The sequence below is a fragment of the Schistocerca piceifrons genome, chromosome 7 (assembly GCF_021461385.2).
Source record: "Schistocerca piceifrons isolate TAMUIC-IGC-003096 chromosome 7, iqSchPice1.1, whole genome shotgun sequence".
In the NCBI taxonomy this organism is placed as follows: domain Eukaryota; kingdom Metazoa; phylum Arthropoda; class Insecta; order Orthoptera; family Acrididae; genus Schistocerca; species Schistocerca piceifrons.
The window spans coordinates 320146375-320160798 of NC_060144.1; the positions used below are offsets into that span (position 1 = coordinate 320146375).

General features: G+C 39.6%; 1 protein-coding gene across 1 annotated transcript in view; it reads right to left on the reverse strand.

The window, feature by feature from the left end:
• Nucleotides 1-3634: 3634 nt before the first annotated feature.
• The window catches only part of LOC124805653 (juvenile hormone esterase-like), a 65409-nt gene continuing 54619 nt past the window's right edge, over nucleotides 3635-14424 (reverse strand). The window contains exons 5-6 of the mRNA XM_047266220.1: nucleotides 5959-6124; nucleotides 3635-3864 (exon numbers count right to left, since the gene is read on the reverse strand). Of these exons, the coding sequence (XP_047122176.1) occupies nucleotides 3635-3864; nucleotides 5959-6124 (396 nt within the window). The remainder of the gene's footprint in view (nucleotides 3865-5958; nucleotides 6125-14424) is intronic.

The following is a 14424-nucleotide window of genomic DNA, read 5'->3' on the forward strand; positions in this document are numbered from 1 at the left end:
TAATTAAGAATTTTCGAACTGAATCAGACCTAAGGGTGAGGTACTGTGTAAGATGAGTGGTTTGAAGTGAAGGTGAATTGGCATTGGTGTTTCTGGCTTAATTCGTAGTTTGAAAAATTATTAGTGTCTTTGAGAATGCCCCATTAAGAAAAAGAAAAAAAAAAGAATTAAGAACGGCAAGTGTAACACATACATTAAATTGATACTGAGTAAATCGTAATCTACATCTACATCTACATGGATACTCTGCAAATCACATTTAAGTGCCTGGCAGAGGGTTCATCCAACCACCTTCACAATTCTCTGTTATTCCTATCGTATCGCGCACGGGAAAAATAAACACCTATATCTTTCCGTACGAGCTCTGATTTCCCTTATTTTATAGTGGTGATCGTTCCTCCCTATATAGGGCGGTGTCAACAAAATATTTTCGCATTCGGAGGAGAAAGTTGGTGATTGGAATTTTCTTAGAAGATTCCGTCGCAACGAAAAACGCCTTTCTTTTAACGATGTCTAGCCCAAATCCTGTATCATTTCTGTGACACTCTCCCATATTTCGCGATAATACAAAACGTGCCGCCTTTCTTTGAACTTTCTCGATGTACTCCGCAGTTCTATCTGGTAAGCATCCCACACCGCGCAGCAGTATTCTAAAAGAGGACGGACAAGCGTAGTGTAGGTAGTCTCCTTAGTAGGTCTCTTACATTTTCTAAGTGTCCTGCCAGTAAAACGCAGTCTTTGGTTGGCCTTACCCACAACATTTTCTGTGTGTTCCTTCCAATTTTTGTTGTTCGTAATTGTAATATCTAGATATTTAGTTGAATTTACGGCCTTTGGATTAGACTGATTTATCGTGTAACCGAAGTGTAACGAATTCCTTTTAGCACTCATGTGGATGACCTCACACTTTTCGTTATTTAGGGTCAACTGCCACTTTTCACACCATTCAGATATCTTTTCTAAATCATTTTGCAGTTTGTTTTGATCTTCTGATGACTTTATTAGTTGATAAACGACAGCGTCATCTACAAACAACCGTAGACGGCTGCTCATATTGTCTCCCAAATCGTTTATATAGATAAAGAACAGCAAAGGGCCTATGACACTACCTTGGGGGACGCCAGAAATCACTTCTGTTTTACTCGATGACTTTCCGTCAGTTACTACGAACTGTGACATCTCTGACGGGAAATCAGAAATCCAGTCACATAACTGAGACGATATTCCATAAGCAGGCAATTTCACTACGAGCCGCTTGTGTGGTACCGTGTCATAAGCCTTCCGGAAATCCAGAAATACGGAATCGATCGAAAATCCCTTGTCAGTAACACTCAACACAATACGAATAAAGAGCAAGTTGTGTTTCACAAGAATGATGTTTTCTAAACCTGTGTTGACTGTGTGTCAATAGACCGTTTTCTTCGAGGTAATTCATAATGTTCGAACACAATATATGTTCCAAAATCCTGCTGCATATCGCCGTTAACGATATGGGTCTGTAATTTAGTGGATTACTCCAACTACCTTTCTTGAATATTGGTGTGACCTGTCAACTTTCCAGTCTTTGGGTTCGGATCTTTCGTCGAGCGAACGGTTGTATATGATTGTTAAGTTGGGAGCTAATGCATCAGCATACTCCGAAAGGAACCTAATTGGTATACAGTCAAGACCAGAAGACTTGCCTTTAATAAGTGATTTAAGTTGCTTCACTACTCCGAGGATATTTACTTCTACGTTACTCATGTTGGCAGCTGTTCTCGATTCGATTTCTGGAATATTTACTTCTTCTTCTTTTGTGAAGGCATTTCGGAAGGCTGTATTTAATTATTCTGCTTTGGCAGCAGTGTCTTCGATAGTATCTCCATTGCTATAGCGCAGGGAAGGCATTGATTGTATCTTGCCGCTAACATACTTCACATACGACCAGAATCTCTTTGGATTTTCTGCGAGGTTTCGAGACAAAATTCCGTTGTGGAAACTGTTATAAGCATCTCGCATTGAAGTCCGCCCTAAATTTAGAGCTTGTGTAAAAGATCCCCCATCTTGGGGATTCTGCGTCTGTTTAAATTTGGCATGTTTGTTTCGTTGTTTCTGCAACAGTGTTCTAACCCGTTTTGTGTACCAAGAAGGATCAGCTCCATCGTTTGTTAATTTATTTGGTACAAATCTCTCAACTGCTGCCGATACTATTTCTTTGAATTTAAGCCACATCTGGTCTACACTTATATTATTAATTTTGAATGAGTGGAGATTGTCTCTCAGGAAGGCGTCAAATGAATTTTTATCTGCTTTTTTGAATAGGTATATTTTTCGCTTATTTTTCGAGGATTTCGGAATTACAATATTCTAATCCATGAATCGGTTGTGATGCTCGTTATTAACTCAGGATTATTTCTTGCTTAGAGGTTAAGTGTGTTTTCACAACCGTTTACTATTCGCTTGGGCTCATGAAATAATTTTCAGAGAATGCGTTTAGCACAATTTCGGATGATATTTTATGCTTACCTCCGGAACTGAACATGTATTTTCGTCAAAATATCGAGGGTATATTAAAGTCAACACCAACTATTATCGTATGAGTCGGGTACGTGTTTGAAATCAAACTCAAGTTTTCTTTGAACCTTTCAGCAACTGTATCATCTGAATTAGGAGGTCGGTAAAAGGATCCAATTATTATTTTATTCCGGTTGCCAACAATGGTGCAATATGTCACAAGACTTGCTGTATGGCAAGGACGCCGGTGGCGTATTGGTGATGAGTCAAGGCTTCACAATCCACCTGGAAAAAACGTCGTCGCTTGCTATTGGCTGAACAAAACACCACCGCATATTGTAGCGCAGACTTCGTGGACGGTGATTGGTTGAAATCCTCGAGACAGAAACTCTCTTGTGGTAGCAAGCAGAGTCGGATGGAATCCAAACCCAGGTGCGATCGCAAAAGTTAAGTCATTGTATAACTATGTTATGAAACTGAGTCAATCTTTCTGAGATCATATGTTAAAACCTACCTTCAAGTTTGGTACAGAATCTACGTTCAACATCATTATTACTCACGAATGTCCAGTAATTATTTATACGAGTGAGATGTGTAATGCCTCATGTGTAACGTTTAAATTTGTTTCAAGAAGCAGAGCATTCATTAAAATCGTATCCGTTGTAACAAATTTTTGTACTCTTCTCTGAACAATATTCTTGTATTTTTTCATGATCGTAATAGCTACAGTCCCATTTCATGAACGTAATCGCAACCGAGTGTTGTATTCTGCAGCGAGAGGTTATCTTTAGAAGACGCATGGTAGTGCTATAGAAAACTCCAAGGTGTGCCTGACGTAGTACATCAACTACAGCCCTCAAGTGTACGGCTAGGCTGTTACAATCAGCCACCTGTGAAGGGCTCTCTCACTAAAACACATTTAAAGATTAAACAATCTCCTCTCTTGCACCACCTCTCATACGTCATCAGAAACAAATTTAGCAGAGCCTCAAGAGGAGACTTACACACATCTCTTTGTCAGAATCAATAACCTCAACTTGTTGTTCAGAAAACCGCCCTTCCAAGTGCGCAAACCAAGAATGCTTCTTAAATCGGCTCGGATCCTTCACGTTTGGCGAATGATACGGAACTCAGGCTGAAGCTATCCCAGTGTTTCCCTGCCACAGTGGAGCTGCGAATGCCGTATGCTTACATCAATAACAGCTTGCATCTGGTCCATAGAGAAGCCCTCGTCCCCAAAGTAGAATTGCTCCAGTTGTTCCGCTGCACGGGTCCGCTGTTCCTCCGTGGGGAGCGGCAGCTGGGAGCCAACCAGCGCCGTGAAGTTCTCCTTCATGTCGGCGATCCCCGCTTGTGTTAGCAGATTGGACACTGGAACATACGAACACTTTTCTACAAAGAGCCCGCTTTTGTGTGAATCATGGCGCTACATGACTACGCAACGTGTGTCTAACAGCTTCTAAAGCACTCTGCGATAAACAGTTTCTGATTTCTGTAGTGTGTTTGGTTGAAAATCCACACCTACCAACGTTAAACTGACAGGTTGGCCTCGAGGTTTTCTGGAAAGTTTGTAATGGCACCTGGTATTTTGCGTTTATCCTTTTACACAACTGGCCATTAAAATTGCTACACCACGAAGATGACGTGCTACAGACACAAAATTTAGCCGACAGGAAGAGGATGCTGTGATATGCAAATGACTAGCTTTTCGGAGCATTCACACAAGGTTGGCGACGGTGGCAACACCTACAACGTGCTGACATGAAGAAAGTTTCCGACCGATTTCTCATACACAAACAGCAGTTGACCGGCGTTGTCTGCTGAAACATTGTTGTGATGCCTCGTGTAAGGAGGAGAAATGCGTACCATCACGTTTACGACTTTGATAAAGATCGGATTGTAGCCTATCGAGATTGCGGTTTATCGTATCGCGACACTGCTGCTCGCGTTGGTCGAGATCCAATGACTGTTAGCAGAATATGGAATCGGTGGGTTCAGGAGGGTAAAAAAATATGCAACGCCGTGCTGGATCTCAACGGCCTCGTATCACTAGCAGTTGAGATGACAGGTATCTTATCCGCATGGCTGTAACGGATCGTGCAGCCACGTCTCGATCCCTGAGTCAACAGATGGGGACGTTCGCAAGACAACAACCATCTGCACGAAGAGTTCCACGACGTTTGCAGCAGCATGGACAATCAGCTGGAGGACCATGGCTGCGGTTATCTTGACACTGCATCACAGAGAGGAGCGCCTGTGATGGTGTACTCAACGACGAACCTGGGTGCACGAATGGCAAAACATAATTTTTTCGGATGAATCCAGGTTGTGTTTACAGCATCATGATGGTCTCATCCGTGTTTGGCGACATCGCGGTGAACGCACATTGGAAGCGTGTATTCGTCTTCGCCATACTGGCGTATCACCCGGCGTGATGGTATGGGGTGCCATTGGTTACACGTCTCGGTCACCTCTTGTTCGCACTGACGGCACTTCGAGCAGTGGACGTTACATTTCAGATGTGTTATGACCCGTGGCTCTACCCTTCATTCGATCCCTGTGAAACCCTACATTTCAGCAGGATAATGCACGACCGCATGTTGCAGGTCCTGTACGGGCATTTCTGGATACAGAAAATGTTCGACTGCTGCCCTGGTCAGCACATTCTCCAGATCTCTCACCAATTGAAAACGTCTGGTCAATGGTGGCCGAGCAACTGTGTCGTCACAATACGCCAGTCACTACTCTTGATGAACTGTGGTATCGTGTTGAAGCTGCATGGGCAGCTGTACCTGTACACGCCATCCAAGCTGTGTTTGACTCAATGCCCTGGCGTATCAATGCCGTTATTACGGCCAGAGTCGGTTGTTCTTGGTACTGATTTTTCAGGATCTATGCACCCAAATTGCGTGAAAATGCAATCACATGTCAGTTCTAGTATAATATATTTGTCCAATGAATACCCGTTTATCATCTGCATTTTTCTTGGTATAACAATTTTAATGGCCAGTAGTGTACTTGGCTTGTTAATTCATGCAATACTACAGAAAGAGTCATCACAGCCAAAGGTAATCAGCCTCAACAAACAGAATAAAGGTGAAGTGTGAGGACCTATCCTACGACTGTCAATCAATGACTGGGATTTTACACGCTCCACCGTCAAATTTGTCAATTAATGCAGTCTGAAACTGAGACGAGCACTATTCTCGGATCCAAATAAATCAGAGTGTAAGTTATTCCGGAGTGTGCAATAATCGTACTTTTTTTATAAATCAAGTAATTGAGCCAAAACGTAGCAAAGTACTCTGAACTCGATCCAGAATCTTAAAGGAGGCAGGAGAATCCCCACGCCACAGTACAATGTATAGATGTAGAATCTGACTGTAGGTTTGTAAAAAATGCAAGGAATCACGTATGATACAAGCAGAGGAAATGAGCCAGGGAATTCACAGTCTTTTTACTTACACATGAGTATGACGGCCCCTTCTCCGGAAGTGACGCCCAGCATGATGGGCACCTGGTTGTAGCTGCCTGCCTCGAGAACGTCCGCTGGAGGCTCGACGATCACCGCTGAGTCCGACGGCGGTTCCACGACGGGCAGGAATGCCAGCGGCAGTGGGCAGCGTTTCTCCTGTACAAGGGGCGCAATGTTCGTAGAATCAAAGATATTGACTACTCATGGGTCCAAATAAGACCAGTTCAGCATAACTGTATACGAGGTATTGTGGTAGTTCTTTCACGTATTGTTATTTATAAGTTACGAAACGTTGGAGTTAGTGTTTTGCTGGCCGTCTCACAACTGGAAAATTATTTACGCCAGTGACTCAGTTGTGGCACTTCTCGGAGTTAGTTTTCCCGACACGATGTTTTTGTATTAAAAGACACCACCCGCTTACAGAATGTCTGCAATTATTACTGCAGTTGAATTTTATTAGTTATTTGATTTTCTTTAGTGAAATGGTACCGTGTATGGGATTCTCGTAGATTCCATTTAGCGGTAATCAAAATAATATACTGAAGTCATTTTACTAAAATTTGATTCAATATTGGAAAAACTGATTACTTTTACTGTATCAAAGGAAGAATCGCTAATCAAGACAGTTCTCCTAAGTTTACATTTGTTTTTATTTGTCAAAATTAGCAAATGTTAAGACATTTATTACGACTCTGGGCCGTTATCATTTAGAACAATGGCGTTGACCTCTGCACCAACGTTCCCCTATAAAATTTGCATAAAAACGTTGATATTGGAGCTTCATGAATATAGGAGTTGGTACATATAAAACTTTACATCACTTTTAAGTAATATTTGATTATATTTAGGCTACATATTAAATGAAACTTTACACGTTTTCGTGCCTCGTCACAAAATGGCATCTCACACTATGAAGAAACAAAAGGGAAGAAAAAGCGATCGTTTTGCAAAAGGTACAGAGATTGCAGTTACATTCGCAGATCATATTAATTGATTACAGTCTTTGTTGTTTTTCTGTGATAGTATTCATTTCGTTATTACATCAGTTTTGTTATATTTGCGAAGTTATTCAGTATCATTTTTATCACATTATGTGGTGTACAGCAACAGTATCACCTGAAACAGAAAACTTTCTAAAGTAATGAGAAAGCAAACACGTTATGTACGATACCGTATTACTATAAGAAACTACAAGAAAGGTATCATTTTTCAGAATGACCAAAATTCATTGGTTAGCATTTACTCCTAATCTCGTACTGTACGGGATATTCCAGATTATACTATGAGATGTTTTGTAATCAAAAATCTAAGTAAGGAGATGTAGTGTTCCATTGTTTCTGATTTGGTTCCTCTGTTGTTTCTAATATGAAGCGTATATCTTCCACTAGTATTGTTAAAAGACGCAAATTGTATACTTTTTGCCAGGGATACAAGCTTGGGATTGTGAAACATAAAGCATTAGACCTGTCAGAAAGGAAGACAGCTAAATTAAACAACATTAGGAAAAGGACTGGATAAAAACATAAAATTTTACAGTCTGTCGAAAGTATATAAGCTAAAATGAATGGATGATATTAATACAAAATAAATGATGGCGCCTATAAGTGCCAGAAAGCAAATGGTAAGGGCTGATTTAATTCAGTGTTAATTATGCATGGGGAATGCTGCTTTATTTTAGACTGCTACATATTTTTATATGTGTTGGCAGCAAAAGAATATCATTCAGAACTGAAAGAAAACAAATCTAACACCATCACACGAATAAGAGGAGAAAAACAGTTTGATATAACTAAGAGCAATAGAACTACTTGACGAAACTTGCAAACTATAATTTGGAATTATTAACAGCAGAGTGAAAGCAACAACTGAATATTCACTTACTGATGAACAAGTGATATTCTGCGAAGTACATTTAACTAGTCACACTATTTTAATTTAACTACAAGTTAATGAAAAACAAAGAGAGTTTAGCCAAGGATCACAGTATTTTTAAAATTTGAGAACACTTTCGATAGATTTTTAAGAATTATCTATGGTATATAATGGATTATAAACTATATTTCTGAAATCTTATGTCAGCAGCTCAGAGCCAGTCCGAAAATATATTGTGTGTGCAGGTTATAGTTGGAAACTTAAAGACTTAATCCATACAAACAAAAGAAGTGAGATCGAATTTGGTGTATCTTTCATTCTATTTAATACTTAAACACTGTAGCATAGCTGACTGACATATCAGTATTAAAACCATTTGTTTACGCTGACTACCTTACACTTGTTTCAAGGGAAGAAAATGTATTGCAGATAGCTGTTCATTAATTGAATAACATTTGTTACAAATATAATTTATAAATTCTTGTGCAGAAAACCTGAACTATAGCTTTTATAGGAAAGCACCCATCATAGATTAAAATTTGTCATTAAACGAAAATAATAGAACAAGTCAAACATTTCAAATATTTGGGATGTGATGTAATGTGAGATTATGACGAAGCAACATACAAAATAAAGTTAGTACACTTAGTAAAATTTGAAGAACAATCAGCAGCTTTTTAATAAAACTCTCAAACCTAGGGAAACCTGCATAATCAAATATGGAGAAGAGCTTTCTAAGAAGTGTCAAGAAATGTGAAATAATAAGAACGAAAAATATTGATAACAGAAATGAGTTAAACATTTGCAGTGTAAAAGAAAAGTCAGAGTAAAATAGGAGAAATTTGACTGAACATATACAATGAATGGGACATGGTGGATTGCTAGTAAAAATAAATACAAACAAATCGAAAGAAAAGAGATGGGAATAACGAGAAGCGGTAAATAAGCTAAAACAGAAAGTGAAGAAGCCGAGTTAAACGATAAGTATAGGGACAAAACGTTGGCCAGTCCTCTTACTGAAGAGACAGTTAATTAAATATTTGAAAGCATTGACAGATCGTTCAAAACAAATGGATTATAGCTAACTTTTATAAGACTGAGCATGACCAATTCAATAATAATCATAGAACTTCTCAAGTCATTACAGTTGTGTATCCAAACAATGAAATACAAGAAATAGATAGGCGAAGTGTTAAGTTTTTGGGAAAACAATCATGGCAAATTCTTAAATGAAAACTTACAGCTTGTTTTAATGAAACATCTTACATCAGGCACTTTTGCTGGCCAAATGATATTTATTAATGTAAATTTAAAACAGATGAATTCAGTGTATTATGTTATTTATGGATTCTTGCGATACTTTTTGGTAGAACAATGCCATATTTAAGGTTAAATACAAGTACATTCTTTTTGCTCAACATGATTCTGTTTATTTCGAACAATTTCGTCTTATTAGGCCATCTTCAGGAAACAACTGGCTTGCATCTGGAAGGGACATTGGTTCTTGTTGTTGTTGTGGTCTTCAGTCCTGAGACTGGTTTGATGCAGCTCTCCATGCTACTCTATCCTGTGCAAGCTTCTTCATCTCCCAGTACTCACTGCAACCTACATCCTTCTGAACTTGCTTAGTGTAGTCATCTCTTGGTCTCCCTCCACGATTTTTACCCTCCACGCTGCCCTCCAATGCTAAATTGGTGATCCCTTGATGCCTCAGAACATGTCCTACCAACCGGTCCCTTCTTCTTGTCCACTTGTGCCACAAACTCCTCTTATCCCCAAGTCTATTCAATACTCTTAGGTAAACAAATATTATAGGCGAAGATGCAATCACCTGCATCTAACTTGTTTCTTATCTTTGAAGTACACTTTACACAATAAACAATGTTAAGGACAATAAATAATTAAACTACACAATATTACAGGTTAAATGGTTATAAAGCCTTTCTTTACACTACAAGTATCAATTAAAAATGTCTTCATTCAAAAATTTTCGTGTTTTATTAACTACACGATGCATTTCGGACGCTGTGGGGCCATCCTAAGGCGTAAGTTGTCTTAGCATAAGATTTATTTTTGCTCTTGAACGAGGTGAATTGCACGTTCCTCTCATGAAAAGGTTTGATGTTATGTTATGAATTTCGGAAATCAAATACGGAAAAATGTGCAAAACAGTGTAAACTTACCACATAATTCAAGAAAAGCGTTTTTAACTTTTTAACACCATCATACATCGGTTTCTTCATCCTGTTAATGCATATCACTTCACTCAAGAGGTACATTTCCATAAAATCTTTTGTTAACTCTTCAAAGATGTTATTGTATATGGCATGATCGAAGATGAATTTATCTGTAGTCAGTGCTTTTGCAGAAAGAACTGAATAATGGTAGTAGCTCTTCAGTCTTCTCTTTTGTTCCATCAAAGAGCAGCAAGGTATCATCAATATATCTCTGGTACAATATTATTTTCCTTTTGAGTCTTTTGTTTTCTTTACAGAACTTAATTTCCAGATGGCTGAGGGAGATATCAGCCAGGAAACTTGATATACTACTGTCCATGGCAAGACTCTCTTTCTGCTGGTACACTTTTGCATTAAATGTAAAGTAATTGTTTGACAATATTAGCTGCAATATGTCCTTGATTTCTGATATTTCTGCAATTAACAATTTTTTATGTTGTACTAAGTTTTCAGTTGGCACATTTGGAAATGGTTAGTTACAACAAACGTGGCAAACCTGGCACCAGCAGGAATTTCAATATCTTTAATTTTGTGTTCTTATCTGAGTGTGACTTATCAAAAGTATAGTACTGTTTCAGACTTTCATTAAGCAGATGAGAGACTTTGGAGGCAGGTGTACTGTTAGAATTAATAATAGGCGTCAATGAAACATGAGGTTTATGTGTCTTAGGTTGTGCTCTCAGTCTTGTGGTTGTGGGATTCATTAAAATACATGGTTTTGCTTGCAGCGCAATAGTATTAAGTATCTGAAGCTTTAATCTCATTTGTCACTCAAATACTGAAACACAGGTCCCCTTGTAGCGGTTATGTAAGATGGCAAGAGCTATGCCCTTACATGAAGTCATTAAAGATCACCTAACTCACGTTGAGTGAACAGTAGGGCTGAACAAAAATGACTGACAAGGCACAATGCATCTTGTAGAGGGTATAGTATGGACGTATTGGAATAATTAATGTTGGGTGATGGTTTTAAAGTAATTCACACGAGATGAAAACCTTGTGGAAACGCATTGATTTACTGGAGGCTAGTTTATCCCAGGGAAGTATTCGAGTTGACCGTGGCCGGCTGGGGAGCGGCATAGGGAAGTAGCAATAGGCAACTTAGGGTGGCTCAAGTTCTGAGAAAGCGGTAACGGGGTGTGGCCTCCAGCTGCCTTAAGATGAGTGACAGTGAGTGGGTGGTTGACCCCATGCTGGTGTACCAGGAAGCAGACAGAGAACTTGTACGCCTGTTGATAAATATCTGTCATCCTGTTTTCAGTGAAACATGCGAGTAAGCCACACAATGCTAAGGTGGAGCGGTCAATAGAGGCCAAAATATGTGTGTTTGTGACTATAGCAACTTCATGCTGAAGTCACGGTCCGCAGAGTCTGAAGTAAATCAGGTGAAGAGCGACAGAATGAAATACGTCGGCCTCCGATGGGAACATAGGACCAAGGAATTTGAAGTACTCTCCTGGGAGTCAGAATTCCGGAAAAATTGCTGTTTTGTGCAGAGGCTAACCTTGATGGGTGGCCTGGGAGGAGCTAAATAGCAGAAGTTGAGAGGAAGAGAAATTTTGTGGGAATATGTTCACTTCCCAGAGCAGGCATTGGTCGGCACTGGGAAGTGACGCATAATTAATGCGACTTGCACTGCAATTGGCGTGAGTGATTTTGCTGGTGGGGAAACAGAGGCGAAGAGCAGACTGGGAGAAGTCCCTGTAGTGGTCTTCCATTCCCAGCTTGCCTAGAGTGCAGACGTGGCGTTCTTTACTCAGCTTGCCTGAGAAAGAGTGAGCATCTCTGCAGTTTAGGACTTAGCAAATGGAACGATTGAGCTTGGAGATAATAAGTTTTGGTTCAGCTATGTGATGAGCAAGATAGCTAGGAGTGAATAGATGAGCGCAGCCTTGCAGCACCACGAGGTCGGCCGACGTCTGCACAATGACGCACCTCTGCCACACTGTATTCGGTGATATTGCGCCTGCTCCAGCCACTGATTAATTAGTTGGATCATGTCAGCAAAGTTTCCTTGAGGGTTTCATGGGCCGTGTATTGTAGAATTCTTCTCGCACCTCGCATTACGCCTGGGTCAGTTGATAGGAATTACTTTTGAGTTATCGCACTTTACTCCACGCAAACGCAATTTATTACCACTGACTGATAGGAGAGTCTTGTAATGTGATGATTGAAGGTCGAGAGTTAAAATAAATTTGTGCTAATCGACTGCATCTGTTTTCAATCAAGTAGTTGAAATCCCAAGTCACTTTCTTAATTAATTTTATGTCCAACATTTGCATCTGGTGTTCAATAGCTGAATATAACATCAATGTGCACCCCTTTTTAATTAAGAGTCATCAATTCTGAATCAATTAATGTCAACACTGCCACCGCAGTTCAATCAGGAGTCACAGGGCCTTATTACTTTTTTTTTGCGTTATCCGATATTGCGACAGTTTTGCACTCTCTGTTGATCTGTTAGTCAATTAGCTGTGGAGAACACACGCTAAAACCGGATAAGTGATGGGTGGGGTGTTACAGTTAGGTAGTTGGGAGTTCTTATCTCCTACATAATTACTTAAATAAGAGACTGGAAGTTACTTTTAAGTGTTTTTTGGTGCTGTACATATAAGTGTAATTACATTAGTGTCAGTGTTAGTACCATGTGAAATAAGGCAAAAGAGCATAAAAAGTGTATTTTCTTAGTGTGTCTAGTCGTAATTTTAGGTCTGCATTTAGGTGCATCAATCTTATGAAAAATGTAACATAAATTTCTATTACATTTGTTTCAATCTGTCTATCGGTAAAATCGGTCAGCCATGTGTGATAAGTGCGGATTTTTTCACAGATTATGTAAACAGTGAGTGTTTTGCGAAAATTGTATGTTAAAGTTTCATTGGGGTGGTTGCAGTGGGGGAGAGAATGGAGTGATCAGTGGGTCTCTTCCATGGAACTGTATGTAATGCTAGGAAGGTCGGAAAATCGAGGAACAGGGGGCGAGTATTTGCGTCAGCCAGGGAGAGTTAGAAAAACGGAAATTTGAGTTACAACAGCTGAACGGAAAAAAGAGAAGGGGTGCTGGAAAAGGTGGTAAGATTTGAGTTATAACAGCTGAACGGAAAAAGAGAAGGGGTGCTGGAAGAGGTGGTAAGGAGAGGGTGAGCAGGGGAAATTTTGAAATGCTGCTAAGCAATAGATTTCTCTTGCTACCGAATTGGAGAAGGGAGAACCTCATACCGATGTTGTGAAATGTAGGCTAGAGCAGAATAACGTTAAGAAAATTACAGATAAGTCACGTGAAACACAAGTAGCAATCATGCGACGGATGTAAAACAGCAGCTAGAGGAAAAATTATGTTCTGAGTACCAGATCACAAGCTTTGTGAAAGCAAGTGCTAGTATCGTACAGGCAACAGAAAATTTGGGACAAATGTGTAAAGATGTCAACAAAGAAGACCAGATGTTGTTAGCTGGGTTAGCTCGAAAGAGTCTGGCTAAAAACAAAAAAAAAAACTGTATTAAGGGTGACCTGGACGAAACAGGAACAGCTAACAGCGACAAACGCGGGTTCTGTGGAGGTTCTCTGGCGCCATGGCCAGCCCTGGGTTTGCAATAAGGCGAGCGGTCGTAAAGCTGAGAGGAGTCCTTCGGATGGGTGAAAAATCTCGTACTGATGTTGTTCCAGTAGTTGCTATATGAAGATGGGTAGATTCTTATCATGGTTTACATCTGAATGGGAAGAGTAAGAATAAATTAGTAGATCTATTAGCAGAAAACACAAGGGTGCCCTCCAGTACGCACAGGCATATTCCTGTGGTCAAGTGAGACACTGAATTTACGTCAGAACAAAATTCAGACACAAAGCATTAAAGGGAATTAAATCTACAGAAACTACCAGTTCGTCTTGTAATAACTCAGGGAAAAGTGAACTCAATGTGCTTCATCACGATATTAGGGGGCAAAAAATAAAGTAAATGTCTTGTTAATTGGTTTACAAGATTGTAATAGTTGGAAAGGAATTCATGTCATTTGCCTGTCTGAACACCATATAACTAGAGGGATGGAAATTACAATAGTAAGTGATTATGAGGTAACTGTATACTCATGTAGATACCATATGGATAAAGGAGGAGTTGTCGGATTCGTAAGAAAAGGATGTAAACACAAAAATATAGAGATAAGTAAGTTCTGTATCTATCAGGATATAAAATCATGTGCTTGTGAGTTACTACTGGGAAATGTAATATTTACTTTTGTGACAGTATGCAGGTCTCCACTAGTTACTTATGAAGTTAGCATGAAAAAATGTTGATGAATTACTGTCCCTTCTGTCAGACAGAAAGAAGAGATCAATTCCTGAAGGATT